This window comes from Lutra lutra, chromosome 6 (genome assembly GCF_902655055.1).
Source record: "Lutra lutra chromosome 6, mLutLut1.2, whole genome shotgun sequence".
NCBI lineage: Eukaryota > Metazoa > Chordata > Mammalia > Carnivora > Mustelidae > Lutra > Lutra lutra.
In genome coordinates, this window is record NC_062283.1 from 54065377 (window position 1) to 54079800 (window position 14424).

The 14424-nt window shown below is 37.9% G+C and overlaps 1 protein-coding gene across 1 annotated transcript in view; it reads left to right on the plus strand.

Annotated features, from left to right (window-relative positions):
* Positions 1-14424, plus strand: part of LOC125101596 (fibrocystin-like) — a 269137-nt gene that overhangs the window by 36354 nt on the left and 218359 nt on the right. The window contains 2 exon segments of the mRNA XM_047731988.1: positions 8701-8831; positions 10952-11087. Coding sequence (XP_047587944.1) covers positions 8701-8831; positions 10952-11087 — 267 coding nt within the window.

Sequence of the window (14424 nt, forward strand, 5' to 3'; positions counted from 1 at the left end):
TTGTAACAATGTCAGGAGCAACCCACGCTTATATGTGTTAATGTATGATTTTAGAGCATAAAACTACTTTCCTTAATGTCTTGGATCTTTGTCATTTTGTCATAAATAGTTTTATTTTCTGGTCAAAGAACTGTGGCTTAGAACATTCTTTTATAATTTTTTTTTTTTTTTTAAAGATTTTATTTATTTGTCAGAGAGAGAGGGAGAGAGAGCAAGCACAGGCAGACAGAATGGCAGGCAGAGGCAGAGGGAGAAGCAGGCTCCTGCTGAGCAAGGAGCCCGATGCGGGACTCGATCCCAGGACGCTGGAATCATGACCTGAGCTGAAGGCAGCCGCTTAACCAACTGAGCCACCCAGGCGTCCCTAGAACATTCTTTTAAAAGGCAGCATTTCCTGCCACAGGCTCATTGCTCAAAGGCACAGCTCACTTCTGGCTTGACTTTGCCCAGCTAGAGTGAATTGTGAGGCCTGCCTGCCTCATCTCTGCACAGAAACAGGGCAAGCTTGTTCTTAATTTCTCGGTGGTTTCCAAGCAGGGGCCAGATGATATGGGGTGCTCAGGGTGAAAGAGCATATTCTCTCTGAACTCGGTGCTTATTGGTTTGAATTTTAGGGCTTAAAATAGTGGCTTCAGGGGAATCATAAGGGGCTTTGATCTGAGAAGGTTGGCCTTTTTGCAGTTCAGGTAACACTAAGCTGCTCCAGCTCCTCTCCACCCACCCCACCAACTGGATTGTGCAGACCTCGAGCGCCCACCTGTCATCCTCACTTCCCCTCTGCAGAGTGCTTTGCACAGGCCGGGGTTGTGGGGGCAACTCTCCTGTTTCCTTGGGGCTGAGGGTTTCCCAAGGACATGAGACTTTCAGTTTAAAATGAGGTTGTGGAACTTTTGGTGCGTGAACTCAGGGAGGTCCCAGGCAAAGCGGGGTGAGTTGGTTACCCTCTCGATGTGCTGCAACCGGGAAATCTGTCCATAGTGCAGGGATCTGTCCGGGAGAATTTGCTTCATCCTTCAATACTTTAGTAAAAGATGGAAAACTCCAAGGAGGGCTAGTGTCTGGTGGGTGCAGGTGAGCTTTTAGTAAGACTGAGGGGAAAGGGAAGGAGGCAGAGAGAGGCTCTAGCTCCTACTTTTCTAACTACTGGATGTAAACTTTCCCTATTAACCCTTCCTCTGCCCTGCCACCTACCTAGTAGCAACAGTGTCAGTCAATCAGTCAGTCAACCAATCAATCAACATTATAAAGCCCATGCTCAATGCCAAAGATCTTGGCTCCAAAGCGTGGTTTTGGACCAGAGGTATCTGCATTGTCTGGGAGTTAGTTAGAAACACGGTCTCAGGCTCTACCCCAGACCTCCTGAATCAATTTGCACTTAACAGCATCCTCAGGCAATTTCTAGGAATAGTACAGTTTGAGAAATGCTGCTATGGAGAGTTTAAAGAGGACCAGGTCGAGGCCTACCCACAAAGAATTTACAGAATAGCTTTATATGTATGACAACATAAAGTAATGTAATCAATAACATCAAAATCACCACTTGCCCATATGCAGAAGCACACTTGAAAGGGTTTTTGTTTTGTTTTGTTTTTGTTTTTGTTTTTAACAGAGGGAGAGAGTATGGGAGGGGGAGGAGTGGGGGGAGAGGGGGAGAGAGAGAATCCTCAGGCAGACTCTCTGCTGAGTGTAGAGCCTGACATGGGGCTTGATCCCTGGACCCTGAGATCATGACCTGAGCTCAAATTTCCATGACCTTGTCTTCCAGATCACTGATACATTTCTTCTGCATCCTGTAATCTGTTGATTCCCCTAGTGGATTTTTAAAAATTTCAGTTATTGTATCCAACTTTGATGGGTTTTAAAAATATATTCTATTTCTTTACTGAAACTCACACTGAGTTTTTCCATTCTTTTCTCCAGTGCAGTGAGTATCTTTATGATCATTACTTTAAATTCTTTATCAGGCATATTACTTATCTGGATTTCACTTAATTGTTTACTGCATTTTTTCTTGTTCTTTCTGTGGGACTTGTTCCTCTCTCTTCCCATTTTGGATGACTTTCTATGTTTGTTTCTAGGGATTAGGCAAAATGGTTACTTCTCTGCAGAGTTGGGTATGATACCCCTTATGCAGACTGTGTGTGGCTTGGAGTTTTGCTGACAGGAGCTGTGGACATATATGCTAGTTACTCTTCTAAACCATGACTTTTTACAGAAAGAATGAAGAAACAAGTAATAATAAAATTAAAAAAATAAAAATAAAAAAATAAAATGGAAGAAGAAAAAAGAATAAGAAAGAACAAAACAACAAAATAAGACAAATTTTCAAAAGTAAAAGTACAATAAAACAGTATAAATTAAACCCCGCCCCCCCCAAATCCACAGCTGGTTTCTGTGCCCCAGCACCACAGGATGGCTGGCACTGGCTCACAGACCCTGGGCTGGCTGAAGTCACAAGCTCGCCAAGGTGACGGAACATTCCAGCTATGTTGTCTGGACCCTACTCTGGTCTAGGCTTTTATTGTGGGGTGGGAATGTGAGATGTGTTCTTCTCCAGTCTCTGTGATCTGAAGAACTTTCTGGCACCAACCACTTGGCAGAGTTTTAGTGTTGTCTCTTATATGCTAGTTGTTCTTTTAAACTGCAGGTTTTTCTGTGTCCCCAGAGACACAAAACCGTTCCTGGTTTTCAGTATTCCTCACCCCAGCCATTTGCAGCGTTAGGGTGGAGGTCTTGTTACTGTCTTTCTATATCTCTTTCTGTTCTCTTGCCATTCTCTCTGTCTTTGGTTGTTTAATAGCTATTCACTTTGCTCTCAGTTCTTCTTCAGGAGGAATTGTTCTATTAAGAGATGTAATTTGGTCTGTTCTGTGGAAGAGGCGAGCTCAGAGTCTTCTTAAATTGCCGTCTTGAATTGGAACCTATTATCATTGTGATTTTGATTTTGATTTTCCAAATGACTAATGATGTTGAACATCTTTTCATGTCCTTATTAACCATTTGTGTATCTTTGGAGAAATGCTTATTCAAATCCTTTGACCATTTAAAAAATTGGGTTATTTGTCCCTTTATTATTGAATTGTAAGTGTTCTTTATATATTATGGATATGAGTCTTTTGTCAGATGTATGAGTTGCAAGTATTTTTCCTATTCTGTAGGTTGTCTTTTTATTTTCTTGATATTATTCTTTAGAGGACAAAAGTTGTTTTTTAAAATTTTAATTCTCATGTAGTTAACATACAGTATTGTATTACTTTCAGATGTAAAATACAATGATTCAACAATTATATATATTAGTGTTCATCATGATAAGTATACTCTTAATCCCCTTTACCTATTTCACTCATTCCCCCACCCATCTCCCTCTGGTCACTGTTTATTCTCTATAGTTGAGACTGCTTTTTGATTTATCTTTTTTCTCCTTTGTTCATTTGTTTTGTTTCTTAAATACTGTACATGAGTGAAATCATATGGTATTGACTTTCTCTGACTGGCTTATTTCACTTAGGAATATACTCTCTAGCTCTGTCCATGTTGTTGTAAATGGTAAGATTTCATTTTTTATGGCTGAATAATATCCTGAGATATCTATCTATCTATCTATCTATCTCACATCTTTATCCATTGATAGACACTTGGGTTACTCCCATAATTTTACTATAGTAAATAATACTGCAATAAGCATAGGGGTGCATGTATCCCTTTGAATTAGTGTTTTCATATTCTTTGGGTAAATACTCAGTAGTGTGATTACTAGATTGTTGGTAATGTATATTTTTAATTTTTAAGGAACCTCCCTACTATTTTCCACAGTAGCTGCACCAATTTTGCATTCCCATCAATAATGCATGAGGGTTCTCTTTTCTCCACATCCTCATGAACACTTGTTTCTTGAGTTTTGGCTATAGCCATTCTGACAGGTATGAGTTGGTTTGCATTTCCCTGATGATGAGGGGTGTTGAGCATCTTTTCATGTGTCTGTTGGCTGTCTGTATGTCTTCTTTGGAGAATGTTCATATCTTTTGCCCATTTTTAAATTAGATTATTTGCTTTATGATGTGAGTTGTATAAGATTTTTTTTTAAGATTTTATGTATTCATTTGATAGACAGAGATCACAAGTAGGCAGACAGGCAGGCAGAGAGAGAGGGGGAAGCAGTCTCCCCGCTTAGCAGAGTGCCTGATATGGGGCTTGATCCCAGGACCCTGAGATCATGACCTGAGCTGAAGGCAGAGGCTTAACCCACTGAGCCACCCAGGTGCCCCTGTATAAGTTCTTTATGTATTTTGGATACTAATCCTTATCAGGTATGTCATTTGCAAATATCTTCTCCCATTCAGTAGGTTGTTTTCTTTAGTTTTGTTAGTTGCTTCTTGCTATACAGAAGCTTTTTATTTTGATGTAACCCTAATAGTTTATTTTGCTTTTGTTTCCTTCAGGAAACATCTGGAAAGATGTTACAGCCAATGTCAGAGAAATGACTGCCTGTTCTGTCTTCTAGGATTTTTGTGGTTTCAGGTCTCCCATTTAGGTCCCTAATCCATTTTGAGTTTATTTTGTGTATGCTGTAAGTGAGTGGGCCAGTTTCATTCTTTTGCATGTAGCTGTCTGGTTTTCCTAACACCATTTGTGGAAGAGACTGCCTTTTCCCCATTGCATATTCTTGTCATTTTGTTAAAGACTATTAACCATATAATTGCGGGTTATTTCTGGATTTCTATTCTGTTCCATTGATCTTTCTGTCTGTTTTTATGCTAGTACCATATTGTTTTGATTACTACAACTTTGCAATATGACTTGAAGTCTAGAATTGTGATACTTCAAGTTTACTTTTTCTTTTTCAAAATTGCTTTGGCTGTTCAGGGTCTTCTGTGGTTCCATACAAATTTTAGGATCATTTGTTGAAGTTCTGTGAAAATGCTTTTGGTATTTTGATATGGATTGCATTAAATCTGTATATTGCTTTGTGTAGTATAGATGTTTCAACAATTTTTTTTTATTGTGTTGTTAGTCGCCATAAAATACGTCATTAGTTTTTGATGCAATGTTCCAAGATTCATTGTTTATGTACAACACCCAGTGCTCCTTGCAATACATGCCCTCCTTAATACCCACCACCAGGCTCCCAGTCCATGAGCATGGACTGTCTTTCTGTTTGTTTGCATCATTTCAGTTTCTTTTTTTTTTAATCATTTTTTCTATTTATTTTCAGCATAACAGTATTCATTGTTTTTGTACCACACCCAGTGCTCCATGCAATCCGTGCACTCTCTAATACCCACCACCTGGTTCTCCCAACCTCCCACCCCCCCCACCTCTTCAAACCCTTCAGATTGTTTTTCAGAGTCCATAGTCTCTCATTGTTCACCTCCCCTTCCAATTTCCCCCAACTCCCTTCTCCTAACTCCCCATGTCCTCCATGCTATTTGTTATGCTCCACAAATAAGTGAAACCATATGATAATTGACTCTCTCTGCTTGACTTATTTCACTCAGCATAATCTCTTCCATTTCAGTTTCTTTCATCAGTATTTTATGTTTTCAGAGTATAGATTTTTCTCCTATTTGGTTAAATTTATTTTATTAATTTTGGAGCAATTGTAGATGGGATTTTTAAAAAAAAATTCTCTTTCCATTACTTCATTATTAGTGTATAGAAATGCAATGGATTTCTGTACATGATTTTTTATCCTGCAACTTTACTGAATTCATTTATCAGTTTCAGTATTTTTTGGGTGGGGTCTCACATTTTCTATCATATCATCTGCAAATAGTGAATGTTTTTTTTTTCCTTGCCAATTTGGATGCCTTTTTTATTCCTTTCTCTTGTCTTGTTGCTGTGGCTAGGACTTCCAATACTATGTGAATAAAAATGGCAAGAGTGGACATCCCTGTCTTGCTCTTGACCTTATAGGAAAAGCTCTTAACTTTTTAGTAATGATGATGTTAGCTGTAGGTTTCTCATATAAGCTCTTTATTATGTTGAGGTATGTACCCTCTAAACCTACTTTGTTGAGGGTTTTTATCATAAATTGAGCTGTGCTTTGCCAGATAGTTTTCTGTGTCTATTGAAATGATCATATTGCTTTTATCCTTACATATATGTGGACAAAATAATGTAACTTCTTAGAAGTAGAATTGCTGAGTCAAGAGGTTATGTACATTTAAAATTTTGATAATACCAAAATATCCTCTTTAGAGGTTTTATAGTTTATTCTCTGTGTAGCAATATATATGACTATATACTTATCCCATCTTACCAACACAGTGTGTTACCAAACTTTTTGATATTTGCTCATTATATGGAAGAAAAATAACATTTCATTGTAGTTTTACTTTGCATTTAATTTGCTAAGAGAGGAATTAAATATCTTTTCATAAGTTTAAGAGGCATTGCATTTTCTTTTCAGTCACCTGTCCATCTCCTTAGCCCTCTTTTTTTTCAGTTGGATTATTTTTCTTTCTTACTGATTTTAAGAACTTTAAAAAAATATATTGTGGATATATTGTGGATATAAGCCCTTTATGTGTTTGTCTATTTCTTTACTATTTTTATAATTCATTTTAAAAATTATTAACATATAATGTATTATTTGTTTCGGGTACAGGTCTGTGAATCATCAGTCTTACACAATACGCTGTGGTCACCACAACGCATACCCTCCCCAACATCCATCACCCAGCAACCCCATCCCCCGACCACCCTCCCCTCCAGCAACTCTCAGTTTGTTTCCTGAGATTAAGAGTCTCTTATGGTTTGTCTCCCTCTCTGGTTTGTCTTGTTTCATTTTTTTTCTCTCCTCCCCTATGAGCCTCTGCCTTGTTTCTTAAATTCTTCATATCAGTGTGATCATATGACAATTGTTTTTTCTAATTGACTTTTTTCACGTAGCATGATACTCTCTAGTTCCATCCACGTCATTGCAAATGGCAAGATTTCATTTTTTGATGGCTATGTAATATTCCATTACACACACACACACACACACACACACACACACACACACCACATCTTCCTTATCCATTCATCTGTTGATGGACATCTGGGATCTTTCCATAGTTTGGCTATTGTGGACATTACTGCTATAAACATCGGGGTATAGGTGCCCCTTTGGATCACCACATTTGTATCTTGGGGTAAATCCTACTAGTATAATTGCTAGGTTGTAGGGTAATTCTATTTTCAACATTTTGAGGAACCTCCATACTATTTTCCAGAGTAGCTGCACCAGCTTGCATTCCCACCAACAGTGTAGGAGGGATCCCCTTTCTCTGCATCCTTGCCACCATCTGTCTTTTTCTGACATGTTAATTTTAGCAGTTCTGACTGGTGTGAGGTGGTATCTCATTGTGGTTTTGATTTGTATTTCTCTGATGCCAAGTGATTTGAGCACTTTTTCATGTGTCTGTTGGCCATTTGGATGTCTTATCTTCAATTTTATTCTCTACCTCTGAAGACTATTGTGGGCTTGCTCTGCCTCTTCAGGGCAAAATCATATATTTAACTTCAGGGTAAATTCCACCTAGTCATATTCTCCTGATAGATGTTCATCAGGTTGGGTAAGTTCTGCTGTCCCACCCTAACATGCCTGGGCAATATAACCTTGTTCCTGCACCCACTTCCCACTCTCAAGGTCTATTTAGTGGCTTCCCTGCCTCTCTTATATCCCCTTCTGGGGAAATGGCAGACTGGAATCATTGCCCTCAGGAAGAATAAGTGGGTCTTCTGTTCATTATCTTGATCAAGTGCTGGTCCTCCAAATGTGTGGCATAAGATCACTATTATTGGTGCCATACCTCTTCCTACCAATGTCTGCAGCAAGGAGACAGAAGTTTCTGTGTTTGCTCTCCAGTGGTTAGTATAGAAATCCTGATGGTGGGGACGCTTGTGTGGCTCAGTTGGTTAAGCAGCTGCCTTCGGCTCAGGTCATGATCCCAGCTTCCTGGGATCGAGTCCCACATCGGGCTCCTTGCTTGGCGGGGAGCCTGCTTCTCCCTCTGCCTCTGCCTGCCATTCTGTCTGCCTGTGCTCGCTCGCTCTCCTCTCTCTCTGACAAATAAATAAAATCTTTAAAAAAAAAAAAAAGAAAAGAAATCCTGATGGTGGTGAGTGGTGATGTCAGCCACCTCTACAGCATCATGGAGACTAGAAGCTAGTATATGTGGTATCAAATCATGAAGCTGGAAGGTCTAAAGCTGTCATTCAAAGATGAGGGATGAGAACCAGTGAACTCAGGAACAGTGCTACAAATGATCTGCTTTAAGTGGCCTCATGATTTGTGGCCCTGACTCTGGGCCCCAGCTCTTTGTACCATGATGCTCTCTTATACTTGATTTCTCAGAAAGAGAATAAGCTCTATAGGATTGGCAGGGATGATATTTAAAACTCTAGGGCAGGAAGAGTTTTCAGAGACCATCTACTTTACTTCCCTGACTCTTGGCAATATTTATCTATGTTTTATTATTAAATATCCCCAGGATGTGTTACTCCTTCTCTCTGCCCTCTACTCACCATTTCTCTCTATTTATATAGCAGTTTATATATTTAGCATCAATCTTTTCTTGCAGTTTGAATAGGAGTTATCTTTTGACTAAGGAGCTTCATATTTTAATTTCACTTTATCTCTCCTTTTTTTGTGGATAATTAATTTTTGTCTACCGTATGGCTCTTCATTCCATCTGAAATTTTTTTTTATTGCAGGAGGGCTCTGGGCCACCATCCAAGGCTCTGGTTTGGAAGATGTGAGCCTGGTGTTATTTGGATCTCGGTCTTGTGCTATGGATATCACCAGAAGCAATTCACAAAGAATTCAATGCAAAGTTCCACCCAGAGTAAGTGGAATCTCCTCTCTGGGTTAGTGGCCATTATTAACATGTAGTGTGAAGGTTTTCATGAATCTTTTCTTAGAACTTAATTAACTTACATGACCTTTTCATCATGAGAATATGCTAATATTGTTTATATTGCCTATGTTGCATAAAGTGGGAGGCTGACTCCACCAATGGGGCTTGCAATTAACATCAGTTGACTTCTTTTAAAAGAAGACAACAACGCAGTCCCAGTTCCTACTCTCAATGAATAATAATGCTGCAGAATAAATGAATTTATGTAGTGTATATCCTGGATATTGATTTGCAAAACTTACATATATTATCATCTCATTTCTCTCTTAAGCAAATAGTTTACACTAGCAATTTTGTTTTTCTGGGATGGATATGAATGGCAGGACTTAGAAATTTCTAGAATGTATGGTTCCTATAAAATATCTTCCTAATTATTCCCTTCTGCTTCTCTTTTCCCTTAAAAACAAGTCCCTTAGCTTTCTGTTTCTTTTTCAGTTAGTGCTGTTTCATAGCCCACTAGGAGATTTGAGTCCATGTTCTCCCATGGTGCTGTTGGTGAGAGTCATGCTCACAGTGGAAGGTGAACTATCTATTCACAGTTCAGTATCATGAACATTCTCAGCACATTCATGACCCTGAAGGATGACTGTTTACTGAACAAATAAAGACCCTCGGAAGAGAAATTTCAGAATCATCTTCATTGCTGACCTCACATTTTCTTATTCAGTTGTTAAAATACTGTGAAATGTTCACATTTACATAAAAACTGTATGGAATTCCAATATGTAGTTGTAAGGTAATTTAACTCTTCCCTATTATTGGACATTAAGATAATTTTCAAAATATCCTATTTTAAACAGCAGAAATTTGATCATCCAACTACATTTTGGAGCATATTACTTTCTCAGGATAAATGAATCTAAATTCCAAGTTCTGATATGTAGTATCCAGTTATCTGAAATTTCTTTTGGTAAAATTTGCATGGTTCAGATTTCTTTTGCTAGGGAGAATAAACATTAAAAAACAAACTTTTTAAGTTTTGGTCCAAGTAATACATGCAAAGATTAAAAGTAAAAATGATTAAAATAGTAAAATGATCCTGCTCTCCTACCCCTCTGTGCCCTTCTCCAAGTTCCTTTTTTTTGAAACAACTACTTTAATGATTTTGGAAATAGTTGCAGTACCATTTCTTTATTAATCAATAAACTATGTTTACATGTTACAACTATTTTAATGATGTGGGCAGAATCAGGTAATTTTTTTTCTTTTTTTCAAAGAGTTTTTAATTCTTTTTCTTAATATGTTTTCCTCATAATAAAAAACTTCTATCTTTTTTTTTTTTATTTATTTATTTATTTATTTATTTTCAGCATAACAGTATTCATTATTTTTGCACCACACCCAGTGCTCCATGCAATCCGTGCCCTCTACAATACCCACCACCTGGTGCCCCCAACCTCCCACCCCCCACCCCTTCAAAATTCTCAGATCGAAAAAACTTCTATCTTAAAAAAAAATCTATCACATCAATTACTCTTTTTCCTTGAAGCTGTCTGTTCTCCTGCTTCAACCTAACTTGGTGTTTCTTGGTTTATTCTACACATTTCTTCCTATCACTTCCCTTGGTTGCTGTCCTGGGTAGATTCACTGTCTTTTGGAGTTCATATCTTTTTTTTTTTTTTTTTTTGGGCTGTTGTTTATGAGACCGTAGCTTTAATAAATATCCTAGGAAAGAATATGTGGGAGGGAAGTTTTCTGTGTTTTTCCATATCTAAAAGTATTCTCAACTTGATAGATAGTTTAGCTAGGTATAGATTTATTTGAAATTGCCTTTTTTTTTTTTTTTTACAGAACCAACTGGTGTATTAATTGCAAATCATTCTTATTTACTCTTTAATCAGTTGGAAACCATACTTGCCTATTCTAAGTAATTGTCAATGTGTGTATGTGTAACTATGTGAGAAAGGGAAAGAGAATGAGTGACTTGAAAGTAGCAATATACTTAAAAAAAATAATTTTCTTATAATGAACCTTTTAACTAATTCTATATGGACTTCTCTCAAGTCAGTTTTATTTACAGAGGTTTTATTTTAAAAACTGATTTTCAGGGGAAAGATGGACCCATTGTGAATTTGACTGTGATTACAGGGGACCATTCTGCAGTTCTTCCCATGGCATTTACATACGATTCCTCTTTAAATCCAGTGATCATTTCTCTGAGCAGAAACAGGAGCAACATAGCAGGTAAAATACATGATACTGCAGCAATCTTTTTATTTTTAGACCATTGATCCTATAAAGACAGCAAACAATGGTCTTTTAATTATATTGAAGATAGCATTATATATTTGAATGGAAATTATTTTGCAGAAAACTGGAACACTGCTATTTTCATTTTAGCTATCATGGAGTAAATCTCTTTATATCTATTATTTCCTCTGTAAAATTGGGACCATTTCCATCATGGAAAATGACATGAGAATTCAAAGTAACAATTCAAAATATATTTATTGATCACCTACTCTGTGCTAATGATAGCATAGACATGTAATAGACTTTAATCCCTGCCACTAATTTACAGGATTATTATCCTCAGTTTATAAGCGAAGAAACTAAGGAACAGGTAACTGAAATAACTCATCTAAGATGTTACCGTTAGTAGTAACAGAGCTGTGATTTGAACCCAAGCAGTCTGGTTGCAGATTTTAAGCGCTTAATCACTCTTAGTTTATTGTAAAATATAATTTTTTTTTGCATCAGTTTCTATGGTAGTAGCTATTTGATCTGATTAGAGAATAAGATGTTCTCTCATTCTTATTCCTTGAGACATACTTTGTATAAAAAGAAGGACTCATTTAGCATAGAATGACTTGAAACAATTTAATCTTCCATTGATAAACTCAGATAATATGACAGGATGGACTTACAACAATTATTATTATGTCATACCATACTGATCTGGAAAAGTACCAGGTAACATGCCTTTCTGATTAACTGAATGCCAGATAACAGAGTTTATGGCAGCCATATCTAAGGATTTATTACAAAAGGCCAACACATTTCCCAAAGAAAAAGACTAGACTCAATTTTTCTGGTACTATTTTCATTTTCCATTGCTCAAGAGGACGTAAATAAAGGGGAGTATCCTTTAGCTTCTCAGTAGTATTCAGCTCAGTTAGTGCAGAAGAAGAATTTGGTGCCTCATATGGCCAAAGTATGTAAAATTCCTTAGTGGTATGGATTCTTCCTAATGAAATAGGAAAGAGAAGAGGGAGTTCTGTGTTCTATTCAGATTTCAGTGATTTTGACTTTTAGTACAATTTCCTGTCTATGATGAAAAGAATTAGTACATTACATCAGTGCCCCAGAGGCATCTAGGATTAGCTTGACAATTGGCCAAGAACCCAAGGAGTTTATGTTTTTGATGTATACAACATGATGCATGATTTTCAGAATTTCCACTCACATTTGAATCTTTCTACAGGCAGAATAAAGTAGAACATGTTATAAAATCCCCAAAGAGTGACAGCCTACTGGGAAAATCTCCTTTGAAAGTTGGAATGCTATAAATCTCCACCCAGGAAATGAGAATGTTGATGATAACAGTGAAGCCAAGAGGAAATTGAATAAAGAGAGGAGGGGAGAAAGGATCTGATGTAGAGAACCACGCGTGTGGTTTTTGTGGTTGGGCAGTGCTGGATCTGAATGACTCCAAGCTCAACCACTCCTTGGCCAAGATAGTTAATTTCCTCTGTCTTTAGTGTCTTTAACTGCTAGGTGGGAGTAATACTTTCAAGATTACTGTGAAAACTGGAGGTAAAGTAGGTAAAAGTTTGAACCTAGGAACAAACATGGAGTAAGTACTAAACAAATGCTTTGTTGAGTAGCATCATTCTGCTAGACACTGAGTGTTATATAGATAAGCCAAAGATGTCCTGTGTATATTGGCCCTATATTGTTTCCTTCTTGATAGCAAGCTGAGACCCATTTGCTCAAAAACATGCCAACATCAAACTCCAAATTTTTACATAACCAGTTATTTAAATAAAGTCCCATGCAATAAAACCCCAGATTTTTAGTTAGAGCCTGCCATTTTGCATACTCTGAAAAACTATATCTAACATCTCCCAGCAACACGTAAGATAAACTTGAGGGTTATAAAAGACTCTAAGCTACTGATGCCCTTTGGAGATCTCCAAGCCAGAGACTATTGCTAAGTGACGTCATCTAAACTCATAACCCTCTCTCCTCCCCGGGGAGTTCCCTGGCCTCCTACCCTTCTGGGTAGTGGTCTCCTATTGTTGTCTCTGGAAGGTCTCATGCTGTGAGATTTTGGTAGCCATGCAAACCTGTCAAAGGACCACCCATACAAAGCTCATTTTTTTGTGTTCCTGCCTCCTCATGGTCATGTCTTTTTTTCTTGCTCAACCCTGAAATCCTTCAAGTCACTACACTGAAGCTTCAGACTTCATAGTAGAAATGAGGTTGGGAAGACATGAAGAAGTAAAGAGGGCATGCAGCAAGACAGAAATGAAGTTAATGGAGGGCTTTTGAATGATGTACTGTACAAGAGACTGTCCTAGGTTGTCTAACTTAATCCTTAGAGCAAGGTGGGTTTTGTTACCGTCTTGCTGATGAAAAATCCAAGGCTTTGAGAACCCAAAGTGAGTCATCCAAACTCACACGGGTAGAAAATGGTGGAGCAAGGATTTGAATGTAGAGTCAGTCTTCCCAACACCCAGAACCTTTGTCTTTGACTTTTCTCTTTCAAGTAGCCTCTTCTCCTCCTCACCTGATTGGTTGTGCTGTTATGTAATGGCCAGCTCTGTAGTTCTCAAATGTTAGCTGCTAAAGGTGTTTTAGAGATGCTTTAGCCTGAGTTGCGTCTCTTTGAGACACAGGAGAGGTATGTGTATTTATTTCCATTCTTGCCATTGCATGCTTGGTTTCTGGTTCTTGTCTGAAGATTAGATTCTTCTCCCCTCTCTTTCCAGTTAATCTAACAGACTGCAAGAACGCTTCAGTTGCATCCTTTTCTTGCTTAGAAACCTTTGGAGGTCTCTGCTGCCTACTGAATTAGGTAAAGACCCCCTTAGGATTGCTTTCTTGGTCTTCAGCCATACACCCACCATCACTTGACCTAGTCCCATAGAGTCCCTGACTATGTACATGTATCGGGTCTTCCAGAGAGTCACTCAATTCTCTTTCCTTCTCTCCAAGCCATGGATACTGGATGATTAAATGAGAAACTGATACAAAGATTTTGGATTAAAGTGTGAAGTTTTTAGAATTGAATTGTAACCCCCCTATTGTTTATCATTTCCTCTTGTGATTTATTTTTCATATAGAATTTCAAGCACCATCTTGCCCATAAAGTCTTTCTTGATATTCAGAATGTTGCTGTGGCTGGAACAAGCCCACCACTTGATTTTCACTTCTTACAGTATGTCTTGTATTGAAGCTCTTTTAATACCTCTTTTACTACCATTGAGGTCTCTTCAATGGCCTGGTCTGTGTTTAACTTATTTTTCTGCCCTTTGTGACATCTTCTTCATGGTACTCAATAACTATTTAAGGTAAA